Source organism: Sebastes umbrosus, chromosome 7 (genome assembly GCF_015220745.1).
Source record: "Sebastes umbrosus isolate fSebUmb1 chromosome 7, fSebUmb1.pri, whole genome shotgun sequence".
Taxonomy (NCBI): Eukaryota; Metazoa; Chordata; class Actinopteri; order Perciformes; family Sebastidae; genus Sebastes; species Sebastes umbrosus.
Window position 1 is genome coordinate 20,454,538 of NC_051275.1, and position 15,921 is coordinate 20,470,458.

Genomic DNA, 15,921 nt, shown 5'->3' on the forward strand with positions numbered 1-15,921 from the left:
ACCACCCATAAGTGACATATGTTTATGGATATTTCCTATTATATTCAATGCATAACAATAGAAGTACAGAGCAACTGATGCACTGTACAATTAACCCAAATAGTGAACGCAATAACTGTAGGAAGTTTGTGTAAAACGAGATATTTGGATGAGTTTTGAACAAACTATTTCCTGTGAATATTGCATCAGAGATGAGTTTTCCTGTTATTTGTATGGACTTTTAATACAAAAAGGTATTTCTTTGTAGGAAGTTGTTTCTTTGTCTTCTTTGTCCTTGTCTTTATAATTTTAACAATCATACAGTACAAACTGAATAGGCTTTTTTTTGACAAATTCAGTGTTTTCTTCTCCCTGACACTTGGCCATTGTTCTATTAGCTCTTTAGTTGTATTAACTGCATTCTTTTCTAATGCAGGACAAGGCTGTTTAGCAGAGAAGGAAGGCTGTGTGAGGTCAGGTGTCCTTGTCCTTATAGATTCTTTTAAAGTTTATATCTTAAACAAGAATCCAAACTTTAAAAATAACAATTTAATTTAGTTTTTTTTACAGAAATTAATGAAATGCTAAGATATAGGCCAACTGTATATTTTTTTAAAAAGGTTCACACCCCTTAAAAACAAGAAGGCCTCACGACCCCCTATGAAACTTTGGCGACCCCTAGTTGGGATCGGGACCCACAGGTTGAGAGAGAAAAAAGGACAATAAAAAGAGAGATGAAGAATAAGAAAAAGTTAGTAAAAAGTGAGAGAGTGAGTGCCTCCAGCCTGCCTCTGGTTAGCTACAGATTCTTACACCATTATTTTGTTACTGCTGTCCTCTTATCGTCCTTGTTAGTGAGTGTGTGTCACAATTATAGTGCTGAAGTCAGCAGAGGGCTCTTGATTGGCTCCTAACACTTGCTCTTGAGACTTGAGATCGGCTGTCTGGTTTTCGCTTTTCTTTCAAATGGGAAATCAGCCAATCACAGAGGTGTTAGCTTGTTGTTACCAACTCTGGTGACTTTACTGCTCTGTTGTGTGTCACACACTGTAGGTACAGATGTGATCTCAACATATTTTCCAGACAGTAACATCAGCAAACACCAAAATTAGAGATTTCCCAGCAAAGTTCTAACTTATGTACACGAAAATATTGGCTCTCTACCAAGATTTATATGTTAAAATAGTCTTCTGAAAACTCCATAATGAAATCATAAGCTGTAACACACTCTATAATGTGAAATCCACACTGGACACAAAGTCATTTGCAAAAGAAAGATATTCTGTGAATAATGCAGCATTATTTTCCATCAACCCCGACTTAATCGATAATACTTCTCTTCTGAAAAACATAAAGAAAATACTAAATTGATTTAAAAAGGGGCATGCAGAGTGCAAAACAAATAGGCAAGGCATATTCCACTGTACAGATCTATAATTTGGATTTGGTTTTCATCATTCTCTGCTCTTCATAATTGATCGAGCTCTATATTGGCTCGCACTCTATAGGTTGAGTACCGGGGACAGCTGGAGTTCATCAATGCAGCCGCTTCAATTATGGCTGCAATGTAATGAAATCTAGTTCTTTTGTTTGGAGGTTGCCCCTTTGCCCCTGTGGTTTTATCAAGCATTAACTGCACTATCCAGTATTTCCCCTGTTCCTGCTTTACACTTATCAAGAGCTGACAGTGACATGATATCATTATTTTGTATGCAGGTCCAGATAATTGGATACAAAGGAATTCTGTGCCTAATAACAGAATCACACTAGCTCACATTTCAGATTTTTTACTTAAGATATTTCAACTCACAGACTTTCTAAATAAAACAATAACACAAAAAAAAGAACAAAAGTAAGAAAACACTCACCCTTGAGGCTCTCTCTCTCTCTCCGTTTGTACTTGTACAACTTGTGTTACTTCAATAGAAATCCAGAGCAAAGCATTAATATAAGAGGAAGGGAGGCAAAGCAGAAGTAGTAGGAGGTAAAGGAGAATAGTTGTAGGGCGCAAAATGGAAAGAATTAAGTGTTTGAGTAAGGAGGAGGAGGCAAATACTTATAATGTATGGCAGAAAACAGATGAAGAGCAACGATGATAATGACACAGGTAATCTTGAACAGCATGAGCTACCCACTCACAAGTACTAAAGAGATTTTATACCATCTTGCCTTTTAGTAGTGTCACTCATTTCTAATGAGCTGGTTACAAGAAGATACATCTATAAAGGCAGAGGTCCCTTCTGCAAATTGTTTGATTTTTCTAATGTCTCAGAAAGAAATATTAGCACACATATGGCCAGCCAAGTGCTCGATGTGCTGCGAGGTAACTAATTGATGCTGACGGTCCAAGCAGTGCTGTTGTTGGATGTCTTTAGGAGTTCTTTGAAGCTCAGTTTTTACCAGCCGTGACAGTGACGCTGGTATTGTTTTCACCTGTGGCAAAATGTGATCCTGGAGACGCCTACTGTGGCAGAAATGACCACAGTAGGCAGTTTTGAGTACTTTGTCAGGTGTTTATACTGTATGTCTGTGGACAGATTTTGTGACCGTGATAGCGTCGCAAACGTGCAAGAAGCAGTCATAAAACTTCACAGATGTGTAGTTGAGATCAAAATGAAAGTCAAGTTTGAAGATTGGTGTGGTCCGAGCAAGGGCGACGAAAGTAGGGATGAAGGAAGTGGCCTGATTTGGCGTAGCAGCTGGACTGATCCCATCTCAACACGGTCTCTAGTTTTTACGCTTCTGTCAAAGAATATGAGGTCTGAATATGATGAACTACTTAAAACACACCAATATAAACACACCCGTCTTACACTGTGAGGCTATGAGCCGCTTATTTTATTCTACAATGCTTCCTTTGCCACCAGCATGACAGCAATCATTTAGATTCCTGTCTCTAGTTTTTTCCAGCCTAAAACATGGAAAAGTCATGCAGTCATCAGACAGGGAGCAGCCTGTTGACATGACAATAGATTTAATACCCTCTTAAGTTAACGCATGTTAATTAATATTATACTATAGCCAAATTAAACAATAACTTGGTTTAGCCAAATGAAACAATGACTTGGATTAGCTTTTCATCTTGTATGGTGTCAAGGAATGACAAATGACATTTTAGTTTTATAGCCAGTGTGATATCTTCTTCTATTTCTGGCTACAAATAAGTGGACTCACACACTTCTTTATATGAATCAAATCAAACCCAAAATAATTCAAGCTTTCAATTTAACATGTTGTTTAATGACCCCTAGCTGATCGACTACTTACAGTGCAATTTGGTGTATTTAGTAAAAATTGTCCATCTATTAGGTTGAATGGTTGGATAGGAGCAGGACAAGGCCATTATAAAACATACTGTATAGTGCAATACCTGCTATAAAGTCCATGCACGGAGAATGATGGAACACACAGCTTTCCTACTTCCTACTAAAATAGGTTTCGAACTTCATGCATGCTTCATTAATTAATTATTGTGAATTATGGGCGAACTCTAAATTTGTTTAATTTGATCATCTTAAGATACAAATTCCTAAAATTTAATTATTAATGTTTTAGGAGAAAGAATAGTTCCACATGTGACGGATATAAATCAGTAGATGTAAGGGGAGCTTTTATTTTGAAGTGATTACTCCATTGCAAATGTGTCTGACTACATCTGCTCTGGGCAGTGAGAAGATATTTCTAATGAGCTCTCAGGTCTCAATATGTTAAGAAAAGGTTAATGACAAGCACATTTTTAAAGTTACAGTACACAATACAGTAATTGTATTGTAATATTGTCTGAGAAAGCAAATGGAACAGCAGCGCTGTCATTTTAGTTGTTATGCCTGTCCGTGTGGGTGCTTAAAAAACAGTGCAAATTATTTAAATGCAAATGTTCTTGCAACGTTGTCTCAACTCTGAAATCTGATCTGTCTGAACGTGTGCGTGTGAGAGAAAGACAATGAATAGAAAATATACAGACAGAGGCAGAGAAATTGGAGATTGGACATTAAGTAGGAGAGGGCTGAGAGAGGAATGGAAAGACATCAGGACAGGGAGGTTTACAAATGGAAAAACAGAGAGTGAAGGGGAACCACAGAGGGAGGGGAAGTATACAGGTTGTAGAGAGAGAAATAGAGGCTATGGTAATAAAAAAGACAGAGCGGGACTGTGTCAAAACACTGAAATCTAAGAGACCAAGCCGCTCGGTGGAACTTTAAAAATACTGACTCAGTTCTCCAGGGGAAGATGAAGGGCGACGGCTCACCTCCTAAGAGGGAGCAACAGGGCCGGGGCCTCGGCTCCCGAGGTCCCAAAGGGGAAGTCAACACAGAATGGTTAATTATGTGCCACTTATTTCCATAATTAGAGCTTGTAACATCAGATTCTGTCCCCTGGGTCCTGTGAATACCTAATGGATACTCTACTCTGCAAAAAATGACAAGCTCTGAAAGTGTTTTTTTTTTTTTTAAACATTCACGATTCAAATAAATGATATCACTGCAATTGCAGATGCTTGTACGAGGTTTGAGAAATCCCGTTTAATGCACACATCCATCCATCCATGTCCAGCTCAGTGACACGTTTTGTGTCATTTTTTGCAGTGTGTCTAGCAGGACGGACAGGGTGTGTGTGTGCTGCAGGAACTTTGCTGTCAACCCTTTGCCCTCTTCTACTCTGTGCCGCCTGCACTGGAGGAATAATTGGCATATTAAATTATTTATAACAGCCGGGGCACATTATCATAAATATTCACTTGACGTTTTGCTTAGATCAACAGTCAGAACCCAGGGCTCCGGATGTGACTTCATGACATCTCATATGAGTGTGTATGCATTTTGAGAGCCCGAGGGGCTGATTGATGGACAGTATTTACAAACAAAGCGTCCTCCCGTCAGTCAACATAACTGAATTCAGACAGCATGGAAATGTCAGGCTCATGCACAGACGCAGATGTGCACGTGAGTATACATATCCGCAGTGGGCATGGACATGTCAGACTGGGCACACTCGCACACACACACACGACTCGGCGGTGCAGCGCCCCTCGTCAGCCGTCTGTTGTAACAAGAGCCTTTAACGAACCCGTCACTGTTCTCGCATGAGACAAGACCATAATGACATGCTAACAAAGCAGAGCTGCTGATAACAGGTCTATTAACATCTATTAATGCCGTTTGGCCACAGACACCAAGGCCTTCATCAGCCTCAGACTGACTACACCTCTGCTGTACAGACACAACGGCAGCTCTTGGGCATTGAATACTGAATCCAATGTGCATGTGTTTGAGTTACATCAACCATCCCTATAATATGATAGTGCGAAAGGCTATGAGTTGAACTAGGGCTGCACGATTATGGCTAAAATGATTATTACAATTATTTTGATCAATACTGAGATCACGATTATTTATCACGATTATTGATAGGTTTTAGGGGCAAAATATTTTTATTGCAAATTCACATTTAAATAAACAGAGCGCTGTTTTCACTTCCATGTTGTGCTACATTCCAACTGTCAAAAACTCTAAATGCCATCCTTTTACTTTGTCATCTTTAGATGTTATTTACATAAAAATACAAGTCAAATGATTAGGAAATGAAAGTGGTATCTATCTACCTACCTGCCTACCTAAATATAGACTATGACGTGGCTTGACGGGGCTAGTTTTCGAAGAAAGTATGCAAATTCTGTTTTATTGCATTCCATTCCTAGTTATCAAACAGTCAGATGGCAAAAAGCGCACTTAAGTCGTGCTTCGCAACAAACAGGCGAGGAATAACCTGGGGAAATGAGAGCAATCTAGACAGTAATTACTAGTCTTCGATTGCAGTGGTGTTGAAAGCCGAGATGAAAAGCCGAGAAAGGAGAGCTGATGACGGGGGGAAGCATGTCAATATATACTGTATTCTCTGTTAAAATGTAGAGATACATGAGAAAATAGGCCTGATGGTTTCAAAACACACCGAGCAATTTTCTCTGAATCACACCTGGAAAATGTGCAGAGACGGCGACATTACCATAGCTGTTCAGTATTCAAGATGATACATGTGCTGTGACAGATTGCTAGCTGTCACACGCACAGCAGCACAGGGGGGAGGAGGCCTTGCTCCCCAGTTACAACTGGTCGCTGTGAAATGTCATTGGGTCTCTCAGTGGGGGTTCAAAATAGTCATAGTCAAAATGTGGGTGCAATTTTTATTAATAGGCTTTATTTACACCAAAGTTCAAAGACTAAACTGTGAAGAGAAGAAAGACAACTTAGTAGATGTCAGTAATCTTTCAGTAATTGTAAGTCCGTGGAAGTCACTGAGGTGAAAGTTGGGTTGAAATTAAAATGAGAAATAAGAGTAAAAATAAAAATAAAATAATGTAAACACGTGACTGGCATTTCAAGGGTTACAATTTGGAAACATGCCTAACATAAAGTGTGCAAGTGATATATAGTATCACTTGCACATATTTGACTATTTGGTTATTCGTTCTTTGGGTAGGTAATAACAGTATACTATAATAGTAATAACCATGTTTTTTTTTTAACCCCTCAGAATTACAAACATGCATAAAACACACCAAACCTTCATAACACCAATACCCTTCGAAAAATGCTTCTTATTCAATAACAAACAACACTGCAAACAACAATACTGTAGAATAACAGAATCCTTAAAAAATAATTAAGTCTTTAATTAAGCCGAAAGACACGTGTTGAAGCGCTACGCCGTCCATCTCAGCCGAAAACGGAGAAATGTCTGGCTGAGTCCTGGAGCTCGTTTCTGATTCTTATGTCAAAGCGAAACACATGCGATGCTAGGGCCGAAAGGAAGCCTCCGCAGGCTGCATTACGTACGGGTTTACAGCCGGGCACTGCCGGGCACTGCCGGGCACTGCCGGGATTGGCGGTGCGTATAATGCGCAGAGACAGCAGCCTCAAAACGCCACCGTTTAAGTGGAGAGGGCCCGCAAACGTGACTTTGAGGTACGTCGGCACTCGCAAACAGAGGGATGAGGAGAGGAGACGCTTAGCATGGACACAGCAACCTCAAAATGGCGCTGTTTAAGGGGAGAGGGCCCGCAAGACACTGAAGCTGCAGACAGAGGTGTGCATGCACCATCCACACGAGCCATAAAAACAGCACTCATGGATTCATCATGGTCAAAATTGATACAAACAATGTGAACATTGTTATGAATAATACAAACAAGTGTTCACAGCAATCACAGGAACATAAATGAGTGCTTTTAATCACATTGTTTGAAACAACCGTTATGGCATTTATATACTTTGTAGTGGATGTATTGAATTATGGGCAGGTTTTGTCCATCTCATCATATTTGTATGAGGGTAGGAAACCGTGTGCACTGGTCTATTTAAGGGGTTACTCTTACCGATTTCCACAGCAGCTTAGGTTTTCCCTTTCATTGTATTGAATTCCTATAGCTGTCCTAAGGACCGCTGCAGTTTCCATCTGCAGCCTCCAGTCACATACTGTAATAGAAGTGTTTGCAGTTTACTCGTGTGCAATGAATAGTCCGAATAGTATAAAACGTACATTACATTTGACTTAAAAACATTGTATGAATATGTTCTGTTAATTGTCTAGTCCATCTGAGGACTGTTTCGGCACCATGTGATGTGTGTTTTGTCACGTTGAACATGATGTACTATTGCAGATTTATGGCTGTAACTGTAAGAAAAACATGTTTCAGCATCTTGGTCAGCATAATCTGATTAGACATACTTTGAAAAGTCAGCAGCAGCAAATGGGGTTCAAGTTTAAATAATTTGCACATTTGCTGCAGCAGCAAGGTGTAAAATGTGAAGGGTGTGCTATATCAGCAGAGAATAGCAGCTCCTCAAGGTTTGGTGTGACTGCTCCCTCCGTAGGAAAACAATGGTGCGCACTACTGTAAAGCTTTCTGCTAGTGTTCACGTGTTATCAGCCTTGTTAAAGAAATAAATAAATGAGGGGGAAAGGGGATTATTTTGAGGAGTTGTCGGCTTATGCAATCATTTAAACACACTAATCAGACTATTGTCAGTAGTTTTTGTGCATGTGTACATAAGAGCCAGATCACATGGCGCGTGCTAATCTGTTCAATTCAAACAGTGAGATAGTTTATCTGTTTGTGGATTTGAATGAGTTTTTAGCTGTGTGTGTGTGGGCACACGCACACATGAACGTGCGCCCACACACACTGGGAGTGATAAACCGGGGAGTGACAAAACATAACTGACTGTTGATCTGTTTGTTGTGTGTGTGTGTTTGTGTGTGAGAGAGCAGCGGAGTCGTAGAAACCATTAGTTGTGCTCAGTAGCTCTGTGTGTCTTTGAATCTGAGTCGTGGAGGAAAAGGAAAGCTGTTTAACTCCCTCTGAGTGTGTGTCCGTGGTTGAACCCATTAACTGAATAAATCATCCAGTATGATTGCGGTGTCAAATGGGTTTGCTGAACCATTTCTGCTTTGCCCAGCAGTCCTTGTCCCTTTTTTTCTTTTTTTTTTAAAAGGCATGACACACACTTCGCACAACTGCCAAACACAGTTAATTATTGATCGGTTCGAAATCACATCTGTATAACTTTGGATGTACAAAACACAACCAGATGCCGGCCAGTGAGCAAATTAAATACCATATGCTGATTTCATTACAGATATAATTGAAATTGCTGCGATCATTTTTTTGTACATCTGGTAACAGCGTAGGGGGGGGTGAAAAAGTAAAGCATCCTTCGAGCGGAACGCCCGGATTCATTCTCCTGTGTCAGCAAACACTCAGCCTGTTGAAGTGTCCTTGAACAAGAAGTTAAATCCTTCATTGCTCCAAGGTTTTTCTGTAATTGACCCTTTCTGAAGTCATTCTGGGTGAAATAAGAAAGAAAAATATCTGTAGAAAACTAGGGAAAAATACATGCGCTGTACATAAATGTAAGAGTTGGCTTAAAGCATTAGATTCTGTTGAGAACATTTAATCCTTCAGATTTAACGAGGCAGGTGGTGGTGGTGTAACATCCCCTCTTCCACCTCATCCCACCCACTCACTTCTCGGTTCATGTGCAGCTGCCTTTTTAACAAAGCCTCGGGGCAGTGGAGGTTTCCCGGTTTGATTCCTATTAAGAACAGAGCCCTTACAGGCTGGGGGGCACACCGGGGAATTTTCAACCCTGATTTCCGCCAGATTTGCCCCCATTGCCAAACGTGGGAGAGATTGTGTTTGGAAGCAACTCTGATGGTTTGCAAAGATTATCTGGGTAGCGTGGAAGGGTTCATTGGTTGGATCAGATTGATCCGAGCTGCTTCAGTGATAACATAATTGATATTTATGACCTGGCATATGATCAAGTCCAGTGGTGTGTGGGGTTTACAGATTCATGCCAAGAGTAGAGACTCCTCGCCAATGTGAGCAAGGTGAAGAGGTGAGGTGCATACCTATTACTAATGATGAATACTCATTGAAAATATGACTTTTGGTAGGGATACACCACTTGTGTTTTGTACATTTGGGTACTTGCCAATACCGAGTACAGATATGAGTGCTTAATAATATAATTACAGTTCTAACAATGACTTTGAAAACTTGTTTTATTCTCAACAGATGTTCCTCACTTTCTCACTGTAACAAATTAAATATACAACGAGATGCTGTTGCTTCCACTTTGTGTTTTCCTGATACAAACAGAGCATGGTTTGTAGTAGGGATGTTAATAATTTAAATAGTTTAAATATAAAAACAAAAACAAAGCTGAGGAAAACTCAGAGGACCTTTAAGCTGGTCCACTTTAAAAGGTCAGCCCACCTTAAGTGCGCCTGAGTCGAAGTTGTTGCTAACTTGGGCGCTAGCCCCCTTCACTTTAATCAACAGGTGCTAAGCAAGACTTGGCTTGGGTCTTGAGGAGTTGTAGCATTTCTTCACCGACAAATAAACTGCACAAACAATAATACAATTAATTGATTATTTGATTAGTTGTCAACTATTAAATTAATCGCTTACTATTTTGATAAATCAATTAATCGGTTTGAGGAAATTTAAAAAAAAAAAAAAAAGTCAAAATTCTGTTATTCCAGGGTAAAATGTGAATATTTTCTGGTTTCTTTACTCCTCTATGTCAGTAAACTGAATATCTTTGAGTTGTGGACAAAACAAGACAGTTGAGGACGTCATCTCTTTCGGAAACACTGATCGACATGTTTCAACATTTTATGACATTTAATAAACCAAACAACTAATTGATTAATCGGGAAAATAATCAACAGAATAATCAACAATGAAAATAATCGTTGCAGCTCAACACACACTGCACTGTTACTGCCTGTTTTGCACATACACCGCAGCAGATTATCGGGTTATGTTGCAGCTGGGTGGCGCTTTAACCACAGCAACTCTGCATGCAAGGATGTCTTGTCGGTTAACGTCACGTTGCCGTAAAGTGGTATGGGGTACGTTGGCATTGACCTTGAATGGTTATGGTTAGGATAGGTCGTCGGGCAGGAAGTCTCGCAAGAGTTTTTGCCAGTTTTCGCAAGTTGCGGGTTACCTTCTAGACGCAAACCCTGTGTTATATCAAATAGAAATGTATCACCAGCTAACCCTCACGTTGTGCGCTTGGTCCTAAGTAACATCTCGCTAGCCATTGGTTTACCCAGATTCTAGTTGCATCATTTACTTTTAACGTCATTTCATTTTGTCTGTCATTGCACGTAGGATTAATTTACAGACTGACTGATAACAGATGGACATTAAATCATGCGTCCTTAGACAGGACAAGGGATCATTCCACAGCAGTTTCCCTTAAACAATGCACATACTTAGTTCCCTATTTGTGCCCACAGAAGGATGTAGCTGTCATCACTGACAGATCACTATTCAGTGTAGCCCAGTCATTATGAAACAGAATAAAACTGATCAAATCAACTTGACAAAGAGCTCACTGAAATGAAGCCAATTGACAGCAAATCGCCACACACTGGAAAATGTCACAAACTGGCTGAGATTATAGTGCTTTACACACTGGATCTCTTTCATTAGTTCTTCTCTGTTGTCAATTATTGGCAAAATAATAGCTCACACTACCCTGTCTGGCAGATTCTCACATTGTGAAGTGATGGCAGGGGGATCCCATAATTTGTGATTAGCTAATTGGAAAGGAATTGAACCAAAACCTGACTGATCTGTCATAATATGCTCAATCCAACATTAAAATTGACTTACGGTGCCATTAAACTCCTAACAAGTCAACTGTGTGGATATTGTGAAAAGTGATGCACGGTTAGTAGAAGAGGTGAAGTTGCTCCCTCTGTCTCCATGACAATTTAATTAGAGTCAGTCACGACTTTTACACAACATGTTTTGGAGTCAGATGAGCTCTAAAGGACACTTTTACACACCTTGCTTTGCTTCGTGACAATCGCAGATCGTTTTCACAAACAGCAAAATATGCTGTGTAAATTTAAACAATAAGTTACTTGTTGAAATGGAAAACAGTGCGTCAGACTGCAGATATCGGATCAGAAGCCCACATGTCGCGCTTTGTGGATTCCACTGAAGGACAGCCCTGTTGGTCTCCTACTGATTTCCCCGAAGTTTCTCCCCCTTATAAACTATGATTTAGTTTGTCTCACTGCAAAGATGAGAGGAGACACAAACAGCCCTGGCATGATTTTGTTCAAACACAGTTAGGAGACTTCGCAGTCTGTAGTTGTTTGAAGTTTAATAAGGTGGACGGAGGCGCTGTTTTCTATGACTATATACAGTATATCTCTTCTATTTCTTTCACTACCCCTTTTGAAATAGCTTACGGGAACCCCAGTCTAGCTCTGCTCTCAAATCACGCTGTTACCCTTCGGCAAAACATCGGGGCAGTTAGAGTTTCCCGGTTCGATTCCTATTAAGAAGTCAGTCCGGGGATCCTTTCACACCAGACTTCACAGACACACAAGGTCACACACACACACACACACACACACATACACACACACACAGAGCTATCTGCCAAGATATACTTCGTGGTGGTGGTTCAATGGCATCGATGAGCTTGGCACTCAGACTAGGCCAACCAATACCCTGCTGCTGCCCACTGGCTTTCACAAACATTCACAAACACACACACACACATACACTAGCCTCCCATCAGTCGTGTTTCACTCACTATATTGCAAAGCCTGTGTGTCTCTGTGCAGAGGTGGAAATGCATTTATGGGGGAGGGATTCGGCACAGGCAGAAAGACTTACAGTACATCGGGGAAAATGTGAATGAAGCAGAAGGGAAATATGATTTAGATAAAATGCAGCAATGACATATGGGTGTTTGACAATTCCACTAGTTACACTGAAGACCCCTAGAGGAAGCACAGAGAAAGCTAAAACTAAGACAAGCATTGTCCCTGTGTTCCCCCAGGAAAGCATCCTGCCAAGGAAAAACTACAGCTATGGTATTTACCTCAGGAAAGACCGAGACAGAAGTTGACAATGGTGAGAAACGGGGAATGCGTTTAATCAGAGGATGATGATCTCTGCCGCTGTGGGGGATGGATCTGTGTGAGTGTTTGTCAGATCGCCGGCTTATGAATTCCAACTCTGTGGGGAAATAAGAGCGATGAGGTGGCTATTGTGCCACAGGCGGCACGGCATGGAAATATATGATGATGGTGCATGTGTCACCGCCTCAGCTTTCATATAATAGCACACAACAGAATACAGCGGAGCAATACAAGCAGATCTAATCATAAGTCATTTTGGGACAGGATTTTTGTTGTTGTATGACTCCGCGTTGCTGGTTTGATGGTGGTGTTGAATGGACAGACACAGTTGGACAGAGCAGGTTTGTGTTGGCAGGTGTGTAGGCTTTCTGATGCCAGTTGTTGGTCCGTCTGGCTTCTATGAGAGCAGCTCCACCGTGCAATGTCATTGAGAGCATTGTTGCGAGACATGTGACATCATTTGGCAGACAACACAACGGCCATACTGCTTCTATTTCACTGTCGCACACATTTAAAGAGTAACTTAACACCTCCTGGAAATCTTGTCTTTGCTGACCTCCAGTGGTTTAACTTCTGACCTTGCTGCAGTGAAGGTGAACACCAGAAACCAGGTGACATCCCAGTTGGGTGTGGTCAGAGGTGAAACAGGCCTAAAAGAAGTCAAACAGAGAGGGCAGCAACACACTGCTTTTCAGCCTGGTGCCAAGTTACTCTTTAAATGCCGTTAAATTCACACACCACTATATTTTTTTGAACTTCTTTTTGTCATGAGTACTTTCACACAGAACATGAATATTACGCGGTGAAAAGGCAATTTAACTTTTTTCCGGAACAAGGTCAATTTTGAGTTTTCGCATCGCATATGTTGTCCCTATAATTATAAAGCAGCAACACAGAGGCTCCGTGGTCCGAACCAAGACGACAAACTGTTTTACTCCTCTCAACCTTGTCTTAGGCGGAGCAGATCAGATCCACTCCTTCTGTTCTTAGCTTTCACAATAAAAGCGTGTTTTTCTGTCGTTTATTCGTCACGCCCCCGGTGTGTAAAGGCCTTTAGACTGATGTCACTTATTTATCTGTAATTTGATTGAATCATATATATGAATGTTATCCTTTCTAATTGAAACGTGTCTGCCCAAACACATTTATATAGGTGTTTAGGGATTTGTGTCTCACTTCAGGTACCTTGTGTTACAATACTTTGTCCTTTTCTATGGCTGATTGAAAACTGAGATATTATACATCTTTGCTGGTAATGTTTTATTTTATGGGAGTTTAATTTCATTATAATTTCATAAGAAGTTTCCTGTCAAGAACTGAGTAATTTGGGACACATTTTATGGAAAACTGGCACAGAAAAGCTCCATTTAAACCCAAGTAAATGTGTCATTTACAATATATTTTTTTCTCTGTATATGTTGAATTGTATGCTCGCCTGTCAACAAATTTGCAGTCTCTATTTTTTCCTATAATTAATACAAAATTCTATTTCAGAAAAACTTCTGGGAAACAATTAGGAACTTATGCAAACCTTCTGATTGGTGTTTATTAATTTGTTTAAAGTTATTAAATTGCGTGACATAATACCGTTGTGTCTTTTGTCTTTGGCAGGATGATTCCATCCAGCAGCAATGACTTCCTGGTCCGGGATCTCGCCGCTGGACGCAACTACGATCTTTGTGTCCTGGCCGTGTTTGACGACGTCGTCACATCACTGACTGCGACGCGTCCTTTGGGCTGTCTGTCATTCACCACGGACACGGAGTTCAGCCAGTGCCAAGCACTGCACAGCCACTTCCTGGGTGGCACCATGATCATCATCATCGGAGGGATTATTGTTGCCTCTGTGCTGGTTTTTATTATCATCTTAATGATACGTTACAAGGTTTACAGCCAGCAAGGGGCAGCACACGGAAAATCAGCCATCACGGCGACCGCGCCGAGACCGCAGAGCAACGGACAAGGAGGAGGCGCACAGGTCCAAGTACTCCCTCGCTCTGCCTCAAAAATGCCTGACCATCAGGACGACCAAGTGCTGGCGCCGTCCAGGGCCATGTCGCCTAGCAACACTCTGAGAGACACTGTGGCATTGGTCGAGGAGGCGAGCGGTGGACGGAGCATAATGACAAGGACTGACTCCTTGGCCAATGAGGAGTTGCTCTCACCCACCAAGGCCCGCTTCTCTTCCAGGGTCGCCATTGAGATGAAAAGCAGACCGCCATCTGTCGCCAAAGAGCTCACCTCCCCCAAGGAACTGGCAGGTAGTAGAGAGAGAGAGACAGATAGGGAGATAGACGTAGAGGAGGCAGGCAGCAGAGCAAGGAGGAAGCATTTCAGGGAGGTGGAAAGAAAGACAAGTTGATAGAGGAAAAGCGGGGAATTACCAAGAAGGGAGAGCCCAAAAAAAAAAAAAAAAGCAGTCCAACAGAAAGAGATGGAGGATGAGAAATAGACAATGCGTGATTGAGGGTGTGAAATTGAGCAAGATAATAACGGAGTGTGGAACAGTGAGAAACTGAGTGAGTGTGAACGAGAGGATGAATAAGAGAGATGCCATCCTCGTGCACTGGGAACATAGTAAGAGAGACAGAGGGGGAACACGTGTTCAGTCTGTATAAGAAAGGTTTTTATACTTTTTTTCACATGAAACAAAAACAATCTTGAATTAACCTCCTACAGTGTTTTGGAATTAACCTACAACCTCCAATCCTCCGAGCTCATTGATTTTCGTTTTCTGCTCTTGCCAATAACCAAGCTTAATTTCTAAACAATGGGAGATACTGTACATGGTAGGTAGGAAGAGAACTCACAGCAGGCTTCAAAGCTTTTAAGAAACTACAGAGTTTATTTTGTTCGCCCAAATGAGATGTTCCTGATGCAGCGACCTTGTTGCAAGAAACTGCATTTTTGGGCCTTTTTTCTCATGCATAGCGAGTGAGACTGTGTCAGCGGCTAAAGAAATGTTAGTGGTTTGGAGTCAGAGGAGAGAGGGATTTGGTAATGCAGGTGGGATCACCTATCGCATCCCAGCTAACGTTATTCCGGTCGGTGTTCCTTGTGTGTCCTCCATTAGGGTGCTACAAACTATTAGACTTTAAGCACCCGGAGAAGGCTCGTTTGCCATTAAGAATGACACAACCAGAGCGCTAAAAGGAAAGTTACTTCAGTACAAGAGAAAGGCTATTTAAGGTTAGCTTCAATACCAGATTGGAAGAAAATTGGAAAATCCTAATTTCCTCTTTATACAAATGTCATCATGAGAACGTTTGCAAACTGGATTTGTCTTTTTATTCACACATCTGTGTGCCTTCCTTGTTATAACAAATTGTTGCAACAAGCCCAGTGTTGTTAACTCTTTTCCAATAAAAGAAGCTACCAGCCCTAGCTCCAACTATCGCTAAATCTAGTGAAAACAGTCCGTCATTCGCGCCGAATGAAATGATTGAACAGGCTTATTACAGTCCTGCAACAGCCACAAATACT

The 15,921-nt window shown here is 41.1% G+C and overlaps 1 protein-coding gene across 1 annotated transcript in view; it reads left to right on the forward strand.

The window, feature by feature from the left end:
* The window catches only part of zgc:172282 (leucine-rich repeat and fibronectin type III domain-containing protein 1-like protein), a 206,473-nt gene that overhangs the window by 165,220 nt on the left and 25,332 nt on the right, over positions 1-15,921 (forward strand). The window contains exon 9 of the mRNA XM_037775218.1: positions 14,050-14,699. Coding sequence (XP_037631146.1) covers positions 14,050-14,699 — 650 coding nt within the window. The remainder of the gene's footprint in view (positions 1-14,049; positions 14,700-15,921) is intronic.